General features: G+C 36.9%; 2 protein-coding genes across 2 annotated transcripts; both read right to left on the bottom strand.

Moving 5' to 3' along the window:
* Positions 1-7: 7 nt before the first annotated feature.
* On the bottom strand, positions 8-1,909 carry LOC135140482 (zinc finger protein 711-like). Its single transcript, XM_064071056.1, has 3 exons — positions 1,765-1,909; positions 1,548-1,717; positions 8-1,495 (listed from the first exon to the last, which is right to left on the bottom strand). Exon 3 carries the CDS (start codon positions 1,485-1,487, stop codon positions 108-110), a length of 1,380 nt encoding a protein of 459 aa, XP_063927126.1. The 5' UTR covers positions 1,488-1,495; positions 1,548-1,717; positions 1,765-1,909; the 3' UTR covers positions 8-107.
* Positions 1,910-2,059: 150 nt separating this feature from the next.
* Positions 2,060-3,889, bottom strand: LOC135140339 (zinc finger protein 91-like). The gene is made up of 2 exons (XM_064070830.1): positions 3,698-3,889; positions 2,060-3,642 (listed from the first exon to the last, which is right to left on the bottom strand). Exon 2 carries the CDS (start codon positions 3,632-3,634, stop codon positions 2,060-2,062), a length of 1,575 nt encoding a protein of 524 aa, XP_063926900.1. The 5' UTR covers positions 3,635-3,642; positions 3,698-3,889.
* Positions 3,890-15,880: the final 11,991 nt, after the last annotated feature.

Below are 15,880 nucleotides of genomic sequence, written 5' to 3'. Positions count from 1 at the left end.
TTTTGTATTTTATTCCGGATCGAAATTTAACTACATACAATAAAAATACAGGGGATTTACACCTTCTATATTAACACTACAACAACCCATTGCCAGGAAACTATATCCTACACGTGTACTTTTTTGTGTTTACGAAAATTCGAACAATATTTAGTTTTAAAATTGCACTGTTCACATTTGTACCATTTGACATTCGTTCCATCCGAATGGCGGTTTTTCACATGGTTGTTTAAATAACTTTTCAACTTAGCCTTATATGGACAATATTTGCACTCATATGGTTTGATATCTGAATGGTACAGATTTATATGTATCTTCAACGTGCTTTTTTCGTCACTTTTATACGAACAGTCCGCACATTCGTACCATTCTGTTTTTTCTGAATTGTCACGCTTAATTTTTTCTTCGTTTACATGTTTCGCAGCTGCGTGTTTCTTCAACGACCCTTTGACTTTGGTTTTGAATGGACACTGATTGCATTCAAACCATTCAACACCCTTAATCAAATGAACCGATTTTACGTGTTCTTTTAAACTCGATTTCGTCCTGGTTTTGAGTGGGCACTGGTCGCATTCATACCATTTAACATCGTCTCGGTGAGAATGCCGACATTTCATGTGACGGTTTAAATAATTTTTTAATTTCGCCTTGTATGGACAAAATTGGCACTGGTATGATTTGATATCAGAATGTCGTACAATTATATGTTGTTTTAAATCACTTAATATTTTACATTTATACGAACAAGTAGGACATTTGTACCATTTAACTTCTTCTTCGTTCAAATGTAAAGAAATTATGTGTGTTTTTAAGTTACTTTTTATTCTGCTCTTGTATGGACAGTAGCTGCATTGGTGCCATTTAACGTCTTCGTCGTCCAAATGCACGAAAGTTATGTGTTTTTTTAAATTCCGTTTTGCTCTAGTTTTATAGGGGCATTTGTCACACTGGTGCCATTCAGCCTCTTCATCCCCTAAATGGATCCGATTTATGTGGATTTTCACGTCCGTTTTGTATCTACTTTTATAGGGACACTTGTCACAAGCGTGCCATTTATTAAAATGGACTTTGTGTCTGTGACGTCGCAAATCAATTTGAAATTCAGCCTTGTAGGGACATTTCGCACAGTAGTGCCAACGTATTTCGTCAGTCAAACAAGTCACATTTGGAGGACTGCTTTTATTCGTCTTGCATTCCAAAGTATGCTGAAGCCACTTCAACGCGAAATTTGTTTCAAAGTCGCATTTTTCACAAACGTACTTTTCTATGGTGAAGTCATCACTTGATACAATATCGCTGGGTTCTATTTTAAGGCCGTGGTGTGTGTTAAAGTGTTGTCTGAACACAATCGCCAGTTCGGTTTTAAAATCGCATTCTTTGCAGAAGTACGGTTCAATTTTGGTGGTTCCACAAGCGAATTTACAGTGTTGCGCGTTTTTCCATGAAAACCTCCCACCTGTTGCGAATGTTTCATCGATCAGAGACATTGTGACACCTAAAACCGTTTTATCACACTATAGACGAATTGGCAATTTTGGTATACAAACCTCGTTCGAACTTATTAAAATTTCTACAATTGGTTAACCTAACCTCACAAAATAAAACTGCCAGTCTCGATTCGTTCACAGTTGTAATCTAACGCTTTTCCACCACACACTATAACCGTGATGCTAAATTAATTAATTAATTAATTTACTTGTCTGCTAAAACAAAGAATCTGTGACAATTCAATCAGGTGATTTTTTAAATTTCCGCTCTAGTTACCTTGACGCACGTCAGCTTGATGACGCAAGCGTCACGGTTACGGTAACTAGAGCAGAAATTAAAAAATCACCACACTCTCCCGTAGTTGCTAAAATGGGTAATCAAACTTCGCAAATTGCTTTAGAACTTAGTTAAATTTGCAACGTTTGCGATTCACCTAACCTCAAAAATTTATCGGTCAACAAGGTGATAACGAACAGGTGTACCCATTCATTCCGTTTCGTCATGATAAATAAAAGTGGCATTTTTGAGTTAAAATTATTATTACTAAAACAAACAAACATTCAAATTAATACTACAACTGCACGTGTATTTTGTTGTGTTTACGAAAATTCGAGCTATATTTAGTTTTGAAAGGACACTCTTCACATTTGTACCACTTCACATTCGTTCCGTTTGAGTGTCGATTATTCACGTGATTTTTTAAATAACTTTTCAATTTCGCCTTATATGGACAATACTTGCACTTATATGGTTTATTATCCGAATGGTGTAAATTTATATGTATTTTTAACGTAATTTTTTCTTTACTTTTATACGAACAGTTGGCACATTCGTACCATTCTGGTTTTTCTGAATGTTGAAAATTCACGTGCTTCTTCAAATTTGAGTTATATTTACTCCTATAGGGACACTCTTCGCATTCGTACCATTTAACCTTCTCGTCATCCAAGTGTCGATATTTTATATGATTTTTTAAATGCGACGACTGCTTAGTTTTGAATGTGCAATTTTCGCATTCGTACCATTTAATTTTGTCTTCGTCTGAATGTCTAGCAACTACGTGTTTCCTTAAAGATCCTTTGATTTTTGTTTTGAATGGACACTGGTCGCATTCAAACCACTCAGCGTCGCCTCCAATCAAGTGAATTGCATTTATGTGTTTTTTTAAACTGTCTTTTAATTTAGTTTTAAGGGGGCACTGGTCGCATTCGTACCATTTAACATCGTCGTCATCTGAATGGCGGCATTTCATGTGACGATTTAAATAACTTTTCAATTTTGCCTTGTATGGACAAAATTTGCACGGATACGATTTGGTGTCTGAATGGCGCACGGTTATATGTTGTTTTAGATCGTTCGTTCGTTTACTTTTATACGAACAGTTGGCACATTCGTACCACTTAACTTCTTCTTTGTTCAAATGTAAAAAAATTATGTGGGTTTTTAAATTGCTTTTTATTCTGCTCTTGTATGGACAGTGGCTGCATTGGTGCCATTTCACGTCTTTGTCGTTCAAATGTACGAAAGTTATGTGCTTTTTTAAGTTGCCTTTTGCTCGAGTTTTATAAGGGCATTTTTCGCACTGGTGCCATTCAGCCTCTTCATCACCCAAATGGATCTGATTTATGTGGATTTTTAAATCTCTTCTATATCTACTTTTATATGGACACTTGTCACATGCGTGCCACTTAGTTACATGGATTTTTTCTCTGTGACGTCGTAAACCATTTTTAAATTCAGTTTTGTAGGGGCATTTTGCGCAGTAATGCCAACGCTTATTCCCCCTGCATGTCAAAGTATGCTGGAGCCACTTTAATGAGAAATTAGTTTCAAAGTCGCACTTTTCGCAAACGTACTTTTGTATGTGGAGGTCCTCACTTGATTGTCTTTTAAGGCCGCAATGTTTACTAATGTGTTGTTTGAATAAAAGCGTTAGGTCGGTTTTAAAATCACACTCTTTGCAATAATACGATTCAATTTTGGTGTTTTCACATGTAAATTTTTCTGGAGATGAACGGTGTCGTCTGATGTGGGTCACCATAAAGAAGAGCGATGTTGTAAAGTATGGACATAGTTTACAGTGATGTACGTTTTTCAATTTTTTTCCACCTGTTGCGATTCGTTGGCAGTATTCCAAAGTTGACATTTTGACACCTGAAACCGTTCATCACACTATAGAATAATTATGGTGATTTTATTACACTTGTACCTTCTCGTTGGAACACAAACTATTACAATTTTTGACACATATATGAGCCTTGAAGACACCTAACCTCACAAATTAAAATTTATTTAATTATAGATTCCTTTGAGTTATGGGGTTGTATTCACTTTGTCGCGTCATTATACAGATTTTTTAATTCTTTAAATTATTTAAAAAGCTATTTGGAAAATTCCAACATTTTCGATTCATTTAACCTCAAAATTTCAAACAACCAATAACATAACAAACGACCTAGAAAGTCAGTCAGGTGATAAACTTCATTGACTAGTTCGTACTGATTCTTTCGAAAATGTTGCTCCGTGACCATCGACACCCTATATTTTTGGAATCAGCACGTCGAGATCTACGTCCCTGAATTTTTTCAGAATTTTTAGACGACTTTTTTGAAAGTAAAAATTTCCCCTTCTTCAAATTTCGGCCAAATTTTCACATTTTCGAAACTCAACTGAATACATTTTCTTGTGGATTTCGAGACCTAGAACTCACTTCCGGTCTCGTTTCTTTGATAGCTGCAACCGCTTTTCCGGAATCGACCGTCGAAATATCGAAATTTTTAGAAATTCTCAAAAATTACCATTTCGCGCCGATTCTTTCGAAAATGTTGCTCCGTGACCATCAACACCCTATATTTTTGGAATCAGCACGTCAAGATCTACGTCCCTGAATTTTTTCAGAATTTTTGGACAACATTTTAAAGATTGAAATTTTTCCAATGGTCCCCACTTCTTCAAATTTCGGCCAAATTTTCACATTTTCGAAACTTAACTGAATACATTTTCTTGTAGATTTCGAGGCCTAGAACTCACTTCCGGTCTCGTTTCTTTGATAACTGCAACCGTTTTTCCGGAATCGACCGTCGAATTATCGAAATTTTTAGAAATTCTCAAAAATTCGCATTTCGCGCCGATTCTTTAGAAAATGTTGCTCCGTGACCATCAACACCCTATATTTTTGGAATCAGCACGTCGAGATCTACGTCCCTGAATTTTTTCAGAATTTTAAGACGACTTTTTTTAAAACTGAAATTTTTCCAATGGTCCCCCCTTCTTCAAATTTCGGCCAAATTTTGACATTTTCGAAACTTAACTGAATACATTTTCTTGTAGATTTCGAGGCCTAGAACTCACTTCCGGTCTCGTTTCTTTGATAACTGCAACCGTTTTGCCGGAATCGACCGTCGAAATATCGAAATTTTTAGAAATTCTCAAAAATTCGCATTTCGAGCCGATTCTTTCGAAAATGTTGTTCCGTGACCATCAACACCCTATATTTTTGGAATCAGCACGTCGAGATCTACGTCCCTGAATTTTTTCAGAATTTTTGGACAACATTTTTAAAACTGAAATTTTTCCAATGGTCCCCCCTTCTTCAAATTTCGGCCAAATTTTGACATTTTCGAAACTTAACTGAATACATTTTCTTGTAGATTTCGAGGTCTAGAACTCACTTCCGGTCTCGTTTCTTTGATAACTGCAACCGTTTTTCCGGAATCGACCGTCGAAATATCGAAATTTTTAGAAATTCTCAAAAATTCACATTTCGCGCCGATTCTTTCGAAAATGTTGCTCCGTGACCATCAACACCCTATATTTTTGGAATCAGCACGTCGAGATCTACGTCCCTGAATTTTTTCAGAATTTTTAGGCGACGTTTTGAAAAGTGAATTTTTTCCAATGGTCCCCCCTTCTTCAAATTTCGGCCAAATTTTGACATTTTCGAAACTTAACTGAATACATTTTCTTGTAGATTTCGAGGCCTAGAATTCACTTCCGGTCTCGTTTCTTTGATAACTGCAACCGTTTTTCCGGAATCGACCGTAGAAATATCGAAATTTTTAAAAATTCTCAAAAATTCGCATTTCGCGCCGATTCTTTCCAAAATGTTGCTCCGTGACCATCAACACCCTATATTTTTGGAATCAGCACGTCGAGATCTACGTCCCTGAATTTTTTCAGAATTTTTAGACGACTTTTTTTAAAACTGAAATTTTTCCAATGGTCCCCCTTCTTCAAATTTCGGCCAAATTTTGACATTTTCGAAACTTAACTGAATACATTTTCTTGTAGATTTCGTGGCCTAGAACTCACTTCCGGTCTCGTTTCTTTGATAACTGCAACCGTTTTTCCGGAATCGACCGTCGAAATATCGAAATTTTCAAAAATTCTCAAAAATTCGCATTTCGCCCCGATTCTCTCGAAAATGTTGCTCCGTGACCATCAACACCCTATATTTTTGGAATCAGCACGTCGAGATCTACGTCTCTGAATTTTTTCAGAATTTTTAGACGACTTTTTTTAAAACTGAAATTTTTCCAATGGTTCCCCCTTCTTCAAATTTCGGCCAAATTTTGACATTTTCGAAACTTAACTGAATACATTTTCTTGTAGATTTCGAGGCCTAGAACTCACTTCCGGTCTCGTTTCTTTGATAACTGCAACCGTTTTTCCGGAATCGACCGTCTGAATATCGAAATTTTCAAAAATTCTCAAAAATTCGCATTTCGTCCCGATTCTCTCGAAAATGTTGCTCCGTGACCATCAACACCCTATATTTTTGGAATCAGCACGTCGAGATCTACGTCCCTGAATTTTTTCAGAATTTTTAGACGACTTTTTTTAAAACTGAAATTTTTCCAATGGTCCCCCCTTCTTCAAATTTCGGCCAAATTTTGACATTTTCGAAACTTAACTGAATACATTTTCTTGTAGATTTCGTGGCCTAGAACTCACTTCCGTTCTCGTTTCTTTGATAACTGCAACCGTTTTTCCGGAATCGACCGTCTAAATATCGAAATTTTCAAAAATTCTCAAAAATTCGCATTTCGCCCCGATTCTCTCGAAAATGTTGCTCCGTGACCATCAACACCCTATATTTTTGGAATCAGCACGTCGAGATCTACGTCCGTGAATTTTTTGAGAATTTTTAGACGACTTTTTTTAAAACTGAAATTTTTCCAATGGTCCCCCCTTCTTCAAATTTCGGCCAAATTTTGACATTTTCGAAACTTAACTGAATACATTTTCTTGTAGATTTCGAGGCCTAGAACTCACTTCCGGTCTCGTTTCTTTGATAACTGCAACTGTTTTTCCGGAATCGACCGTCGAAATATCGAAATTTTCAAAAATTCTCAAAAATTCGCATTTCGCGCCGATTCTTTCGAAAATGTTGCTCCGTGACCATCAACACCCTATATTTTTGGAATCAGCACGTCGAGATCTACGTCCCTGAATTTTTTCAGAATTTTTAGACGACTTTTTTTAAAACTGAAATTTTTCCAATGGTCCCCCCTTCTTCAAATTTCGGCCAAATTTTGACATTTTCGAAACTTAACTGAATACATTTTCTTGTAGATTTCGAGGCCTAGAACTCACTTCCGGTCTCGTTTCTTTGATAACTGCAACCGTTTTTCCGGAATCGACCGTCTAAATATCGAAATTTTCAAAAATTCTCAAAAATTCGCATTTCGCCCCGATTCTCTCGAAAATGTTGGTCCGTGACCATCAACACCCTATATTTTTGGAATCAGCACGTCGAGATCTACGTCCCTGAATTTTGTCAGAATTTTTAGACAACATTTTTAAAACTGAAATTTTTCCAATGGTCCCCCCTTCTTCAAATTTCGGCCAAATTTTGACATTTTCGAAACTTAACTGAATAAATTTTCTTGTAGATTTCGAAACCTAGAACTCACTTCCGGTCTCGTTTCTTTGATAACTGCAACCGTTTTTCCGGAATCGACCGTCGAATTATCGAAATTTTTAGAAATTCTCAAAAATTCGCATTTCGCAGCGATTCTTTCGAAAATGTTGCTCCGTGACCATCAACACCCTATATTTTTGGAATCAGCACGTCGAGATCTACGTCCCTGAATTTTTTCAGATTTTTCAGACGACACTTTTAAAACTGAAATTTTTCCAATGGTCCCCCCTTCTTCAAATTTCGGCCAAATTTTGACATTTTCGAAACTTAACTGAATACATTTTCTTGTAGATTTCGAGGCCTAGAACTCACTTCCGGTCTCGTTTCTTTGATAACTGCAACCGTTTTTCCGGAATCGACCGTCTGAATATCGAAATTTTCAAAAATTCTCAAAAATTCGCATTTCGTCCCGATTCTCTCGAAAATGTTGCTCCGTGACCATCAACACCCTATATTTTTGGAATCAGCACGTCGAGATCTACGTCCCTGAATTCTTTCAGAATTTTTAGACGACTTTTTTTAAAACTGAAATTTTTCCAATGGTCCCCCCTTCTTCAAATTTCGGCCAAATTTTGACATTTTCGAAACTTAACTGAATACATTTTCTTGTAGATTTCGTGGCCTAGAACTCACTTCCGTTCTCGTTTCTTTGATAACTGCAACCGTTTTTCCGGAATCGACCGTCTAAATATCGAAATTTTCAAAAATTCTCAAAAATTCGCATTTCGCCCCGATTCTCTCGAAAATGTTGCTCCGTGACCATCAACACCCTATATTTTTGGAATCAGCACGTCGAGATCTACGTCCGTGAATTTTTTGAGAATTTTTAGACGACTTTTTTTAAAACTGAAATTTTTCCAATGGTCCCCCCTTCTTCAAATTTCGGCCAAATTTTGACATTTTCGAAACTTAACTGAATACATTTTCTTGTAGATTTCGAGGCCTAGAACTCACTTCCGGTCTCGTTTCTTTGATAACTGCAACTGTTTTTCCGGAATCGACCGTCGAAATATCGAAATTTTCAAAAATTCTCAAAAATTCGCATTTCGCGCCGATTCTTTCGAAAATGTTGCTCCGTGACCATCAACACCCTATATTTTTGGAATCAGCACGTCGAGATCTACGTCCCTGAATTTTTTCAGAATTTTTAGACGACTTTTTTTAAAACTGAAATTTTTCCAATGGTCCCCCCTTCTTCAAATTTCGGCCAAATTTTGACATTTTCGAAACTTAACTGAATACATTTTCTTGTAGATTTCGAGGCCTAGAACTCACTTCCGGTCTCGTTTCTTTGATAACTGCAACCGTTTTTCCGGAATCGACCGTCGAAATATCGAAATTTTCAAAAATTCTCAAAAATTCGCATTTCGCCCCGATTCTTTCGAAAATGTTGCTCCGTGACCATCAACACCCTATATTTTTGGAATCAGCACGTCGAGATCTACGTCCCTGAATTTTTTCAGAATTTGTAGACAACTTTTTTAAAAGTAAAAATTTTTCCAATGGTCCCCCCTTCTTCAAATTTCGGCCAAATTTTGACATTTTCGAAACTTAACTGAATACATTTTCTTGTAGATTTCGAGGCCTAGAACTCACTTCCGGTCTCGTTTCTTTGATAACTGCAACCGTTTTTCCGGAATCGACCGTCTAAATATCGAAATTTTCAAAAATTCTCAAAAATTCGCATTTCGCCCCGATTCTCTCGAAAATGTTGGTCCGTGACCATCAACACCCTATATTTTTGGAATCAGCACGTCGAGATCTACGTCCCTGAATTTTGTCAGAATTTTTAGACAACATTTTTAAAACTGAAATTTTTCCAATGGTCCCCCCTTCTTCAAATTTCGGCCAAATTTTGACATTTTCGAAACTTAACTGAATAAATTTTCTTGTAGATTTCGAAACCTAGAACTCACTTCCGGTCTCGTTTCTTTGATAACTGCAACCGTTTTTCCGGAATCGACCGTCGAATTATCGAAATTTTTAGAAATTCTCAAAAATTCGCATTTCGCAGCGATTCTTTCGAAAATGTTGCTCCGTGACCATCAACACCCTATATTTTTGGAATCAGCACGTCGAGATCTACGTCCCTGAATTTTTTCAGATTTTTCAGACGACACTTTTAAAACTGAAATTTTTCCAATGGTCCCCCCTTCTTCAAATTTCGGCCAAATTTTGACATTTTCGAAACTTAACTGAATACATTTTCTTGTAGATTTCGAGGCCTAGAACTCACTTCCGGTCTCGTTTCTTTGATAACTGCAACCGTTTTTCCGGAATCGACCGTCTGAATATCGAAATTTTCAAAAATTCTCAAAAATTCGCATTTCGTCCCGATTCTCTCGAAAATGTTGCTCCGTGACCATCAACACCCTATATTTTTGGAATCAGCACGTCGAGATCTACGTCCCTGAATTCTTTCAGAATTTTTAGACGACTTTTTTTAAAACTGAAATTTTTCCAATGGTCCCCCCTTCTTCAAATTTCGGCCAAATTTTGACATTTTCGAAACTTAACTGAATACATTTTCTTGTAGATTTCGTGGCCTAGAACTCACTTCCGTTCTCGTTTCTTTGATAACTGCAACCGTTTTTCCGGAATCGACCGTCTAAATATCGAAATTTTCAAAAATTCTCAAAAATTCGCATTTCGCCCCGATTCTCTCGAAAATGTTGCTCCGTGACCATCAACACCCTATATTTTTGGAATCAGCACGTCGAGATCTACGTCCGTGAATTTTTTGAGAATTTTTAGACGACTTTTTTTAAAACTGAAATTTTTCCAATGGTCCCCCCTTCTTCAAATTTCGGCCAAATTTTGACATTTTCGAAACTTAACTGAATACATTTTCTTGTAGATTTCGAGGCCTAGAACTCACTTCCGGTCTCGTTTCTTTGATAACTGCAACTGTTTTTCCGGAATCGACCGTCGAAATATCGAAATTTTCAAAAATTCTCAAAAATTCGCATTTCGCGCCGATTCTTTCGAAAATGTTGCTCCGTGACCATCAACACCCTATATTTTTGGAATCAGCACGTCGAGATCTACGTCCCTGAATTTTTTCAGAATTTTTAGACGACTTTTTTTAAAACTGAAATTTTTCCAATGGTCCCCCCTTCTTCAAATTTCGGCCAAATTTTGACATTTTCGAAACTTAACTGAATACATTTTCTTGTAGATTTCGAGGCCTAGAACTCACTTCCGGTCTCGTTTCTTTGATAACTGCAACCGTTTTTCCGGAATCGACCGTCGAAATATCGAAATTTTCAAAAATTCTCAAAAATTCGCATTTCGCCCCGATTCTTTCGAAAATGTTGCTCCGTGACCATCAACACCCTATATTTTTGGAATCAGCACGTCGAGATCTACGTCCCTGAATTTTTTCAGAATTTGTAGACAACTTTTTTAAAAGTAAAAATTTTTCCAATGGTCCCCCCTTCTTCAAATTTCGGCCAAATTTTGACATTTTCGAAACTTAACTGAATACATTTTCTTGTAGATTTCGAGGCCTAGAACTCACTTCCGGTCTCGTTTCTTTGATAACTGCAACCGTTTTTCCGGAATCGACCGTCTAAATATCGAAATTTTCAAAAATTCTCAAAAATTCGCATTTCGCCCCGATTCTCTCGAAAATGTTGGTCCGTGACCATCAACACCCTATATTTTTGGAATCAGCACGTCGAGATCTACGTCCCTGAATTTTGTCAGAATTTTTAGACAACATTTTTAAAACTGAAATTTTTCCAATGGTCCCCCCTTCTTCAAATTTCGGCCAAATTTTGACATTTTCGAAACTTAACTGAATAAATTTTCTTGTAGATTTCGAAACCTAGAACTCACTTCCGGTCTCGTTTCTTTGATAACTGCAACCGTTTTTCCGGAATCGACCGTCGAATTATCGAAATTTTTAGAAATTCTCAAAAATTCGCATTTCGCAGCGATTCTTTCGAAAATGTTGCTCCGTGACCATCAACACCCTATATTTTTGGAATCAGCACGTCGAGATCTACGTCCCTGAATTTTTTCAGATTTTTCAGACGACACTTTTAAAACTGAAATTTTTCCAATGGTCCCCCCTTCTTCAAATTTCGGCCAAATTTTGACATTTTCGAAACTTAACTGAATACATTTTCTTGTAGATTTCGAGGCCTAGAACTCACTTCCGGTCTCGTTTCTTTGATAACTGCAACCGTTTTTCCGGAATCGACCGTCGAAATATCGAAATTTTTAGAAATTCTCAAAAATTCGCATTTCGCAGCGATTCTTTCGAAAATGTTGCTCCGTGACCATCAACACCCTATATTTTTGGAATCAGCACGTCGAGATCTACGTCCCTGATTTTTTTCAGAATTTTTAGACAACATTTTTAAAACTGAAATTTTTCCAATGGTCCCCCCTTCTTCAAATTTCAGCCAAATTTTGACATTTTCGAAACTTAACTGAATAAATTTTCTTGTAGATTTCGAAACCTAGAACTCACTTCCGGTCTCGTTTCTTTGATAACTGCAACCGTTTTTCCGGAATCGACCGTCGAATTATCGAAATTTTTAGAAATTCTCAAAAATTCGCATTTCGCGCCGATTCTTTAGAAAATGTTGCTCCGTGACCATCAACACCCTATATTTTTGGAATCAGCACGTCGAGATCTACCTCCCTGAATTTTTTCAGAATTTTAAGACGACTTTTTTTAAAACTGAAATTTTTCCAATGGTCCCCCCTTCTTCAAATTTCGGCCAAATTTTGACATTTTCGAAACTTAACTGAATACATTTTCTTGTAGATTTCGAGGCCTAGAACTCACTTCCGGTCTCGTTTCTTTGATAACTGCAACCGTTTTGCCGGAATCGACCGTCGAAATATCGAAATTTTTAGAAATTCTCAAAAATTCGCATTTCGAGCCGATTCTTTCGAAAATGTTGTTCCGTGACCATCAACACCCTATATTTTTGGAATCAGCACGTCGAGATCTACGTCCCTGAATTTTTTCAGAATTTTTGGACAACATTTTTAAAACTGAAATTTTTCCAATGGTCCCCCCTTCTTCAAATTTCGGCCAAATTTTGACATTTTCGAAACTTAACTGAATACATTTTCTTGTAGATTTCGAGGCCTAGAACTCACTTCCGGTCTCGTTTCTTTGATAACTGCAACCGTTTTTCCGGAATCGACCGTCTAAATATCGAAATTTTCAAAAATTCTCAAAAATTCGCATTTCGCCCCGATTCTCTCGAAAATGTTGCTCCGTGACCATCAACACCCTATATTTTTGGAATCAGCACGTCGAGATCTACGTCTCTGAATTTTTTCAGAATTTTTAGACGACTTTTTTTAAAACTGAAATTTTTCCAATGGTTCCCCCTTCTTCAAATTTCGGCCAAATTTTGACATTTTCGAAACTTAACTGAATACATTTTCTTGTAGATTTCGAGGCCTAGAACTCACTTCCGGTCTCGTTTCTTTGATAACTGCAACCGTTTTTCCGGAATCGACCGTCGAAATATCGAAATTTTTAGAAATTCTCAAAAATTCACATTTCGCGCCGATTCTTTCGAAAATGTTGCTCCGTGACCATCAACACCCTATATTTTTGGAATCAGCACGTCGAGATCTACGTCCCTGAATTTTTTCAGAATTTTTAGGCGACGTTTTGAAAAGTGAATTTTTTCCAATGGTCCCCCCTTCTTCAAATTTCGGCCAAATTTTGACATTTTCGAAACTTAACTGAATACATTTTCTTGTAGATTTCGAGGCCTAGAATTCACTTCCGCTCTCGTTTCTTTGATAACTGCAACCGTTTTTCCGGAATCGACCGTAGAAATATCGAAATTTTTAAAAATTCTCAAAAATTCGCATTTCGCGCCGATTCTTTCGAAAATGTTGCTCCGTGACCATCAACACCTTATATTTTTGGAATCAGCACGTCGAGATCTACGTCTCTGAATTTTTTCAGATTTTTGGACAACATTTTTAAAACTGAAATTTTTCCAATGGTCCCCCCTTCTTCAAATTTCGGCCAAATTTTGACATTTTCGAAACTTAACTGAATACATTTTCTTGTAGATTTCGAGGCCTAGAATTCACTTCCGCTCTCGTTTCTTTGATAACTGCAACCGTTTTTCCGGAATCGACCGTCGAAATATCGAAATTTTTAGAAATTCTCAAAAATTCGCATTTCGCGCCGATTCTTTCGAAAATGTTGCTCCGTGACCATCAACACCCTATATTTTTGGAATCAGCATGTCGAGATCTACGTCCCTGAATTTTTTCAGAATTTTTGGACAACATTTTTAAAACTGAAATTTTTCCAATGGTCCCCCCTTCTTCAAATTTCGGCCAAATTTTGACATTTTCGAAACTTAACTGAATACATTTTCTTGTAGATTTCGTGGCCTAGAACTCACTTCCGGTCTCGTTTCTTTGATAACTGCAACCGTTTTTCCGGAATCGACCGTCGAAATATCGAAATTTTCAAAAATTCTCAAAAATTCGCTTTTCGCCCCGATTCTTTCGAAAATGTTGCTCCGTGACCATCAACACCCTATATTTTTGGAATCAGCACGTCGAGATCTACGTCCCTGAATTTTTTCAGAATTTGTAGACAACTTTTTTAAAAGTAAAAATTTTTCCAATGGTCCCCCCTTCTTCAAATTTCGGCCAAATTTTGACATTTTCGAAACTTAACTGAATACATTTTCTTGTAGATTTCGAGGCCTAGAACTCACTTCCGGTCTCGTTTCTTTGATAACTGCAACCGTTTTTCCGGAATCGACCGTCGAAATATCGAAATTTTCAAAAATTCTCAAAAATTCGCATTTCGCCCCGATTCTTTCGAAAATGTTGCTCCGTGACCATCAACACCCTATATTTTTGGAATCAGCACGTCGAGATCTACGTCCCTGAATTTTTTCAGAATTTTTAGACAACTTTTTTAAAAGTAAAAATTTTTCCAATGGTCCCCCCTTCTTCAAATTTCGGCCAAATTTTGACATTTTCGAAACTTAACTGAATACATTTTCTTGTAGATTTCGAGGCCTAGAACTCACTTCCGGTCTCGTTTCTTTGATAACTGCAACCGTTTTTCCGGAATCGGACGTCGAAATATCTAGATTTTTAGAAATCTGCAAAAATTCGCATTTCGCCCCGATTCTTTCGAAAATGTTGCTCCGTGACCATCAACACCCTATATTTTTGGAATCAGCACGTCGAGATCTACGTCCCTGAATTTTTTCAGAATTTTTAGACGACTTTTTTTAAAACTGAAATTTTTCCAATGGTCCCCCCTTCTTCAAATTTCGGTGAAATTTTGACATTTTCGAAACTTAACTGAATACATTTTCTTGTAGATTTCGAGGCCTAGAACTCACTTCCGGTCTCGTTTCTTTGATAACTGCAACCGTTTTTCCGGAATCGACCGTCTAAATATCGAAATTTTCAAAAATTCTCAAAAATTCGCATTTCGCCCCGATTCTCTCGAAAATGTTGCTCCGTGACCATCAACACCCTATATTTTTGGAATCAGCACGTCGAGATCTACGTCTCTGAATTTTTTCAGAATTTTTAGACGACTTTTTTTAAAACTGAAATTTTTCCAATGGTTCCCCCTTCTTCAAATTTCGGCCAAATTTTGACATTTTCGAAACTTAACTGAATACATTTTCTTGTAGATTTCGAGGCCTAGAACTCACTTCCGGTCTCGTTTCTTTGATAACTGCAACCGTTTTTCCGGAATCGACCGTCGAAATATCGAAATTTTCAAAAATTCTCAAAAATTCGCATTTCGCCCCGATTCTTTCGAAAATGTTGCTCCGTGACCATCAACACCCTATATTTTTGGAATCAGCACGTCGAGATCTACGTCCCTGAATTTTTTCAGAATTTGTAGACAACTTTTTTAAAAGTAAAAATTTTTCCAATGGTCCCCCCTTCTTCAAATTTCGGCCAAATTTTGACATTTTCGAAACTTAACTGAATACATTTTCTTGTAGATTTCGAGGCCTAGAACTCACTTCCGGTCTCGTTTCTTTGATAACTGCAACCGTTTTTCCGGAATCGACCGTCTAAATATCGAAATTTTCAAAAATTCTCAAAAATTCGCATTTCGCTCCGATTCTCTCGAAAATGTTGGTCCGTGACCATCAACACCCTATATTTTTGGAATCAGCACGTCGAGATCGACGTCCCTGAATTTTTTCAGAATTTTTAGACGACTTTTTTTAAAACTGAAATTTTTCCAATGGTCCCCCCTTCTTCAAATTTCGGCCAAATTTTGACATTTTCGAAACTTAACTGAATACATTTTCTTGTAGATTTCGAGGCCTAGAACTCACTTCCGGTCTCGTTTCTTTGATAACTGCAACTGTTTTTCCGGAATCGACCGTCGAAATATCGAAATTTTCAAAAATTCTCAAAAATTCGCATTTCGCGCCGATTCTTTCGAAAGTGTTGCTCCGTGACAATCAACACCCTATA

This window comes from Zophobas morio, unplaced genomic scaffold (genome assembly GCF_036711695.1).
Source record: "Zophobas morio isolate AGI-343-1 ecotype UQ-CSIRO unplaced genomic scaffold, CSIRO_AGI_Zmor_V1 ptg000040l, whole genome shotgun sequence".
NCBI lineage: Eukaryota > Metazoa > Arthropoda > Insecta > Coleoptera > Tenebrionidae > Zophobas > Zophobas morio.
The sequence above is the reverse complement of the archived record's forward strand: the minus strand, read 5'-3'. Positions and strand labels throughout refer to the sequence as shown.

What these genes read in the sequence shown, in the direction of transcription:
- LOC135140339 (XM_064070830.1), bottom strand. Translation starts at nt 3,634, where the DNA reads ATGTCAACTTTGGAATACTGCCAACGAATCGCAACAGGTGGAAAAAAA.
- LOC135140482 (XM_064071056.1), bottom strand. Translation starts at nt 1,487, where the DNA reads ATGTCTCTGATCGATGAAACATTCGCAACAGGTGGGAGGTTTTCATGG.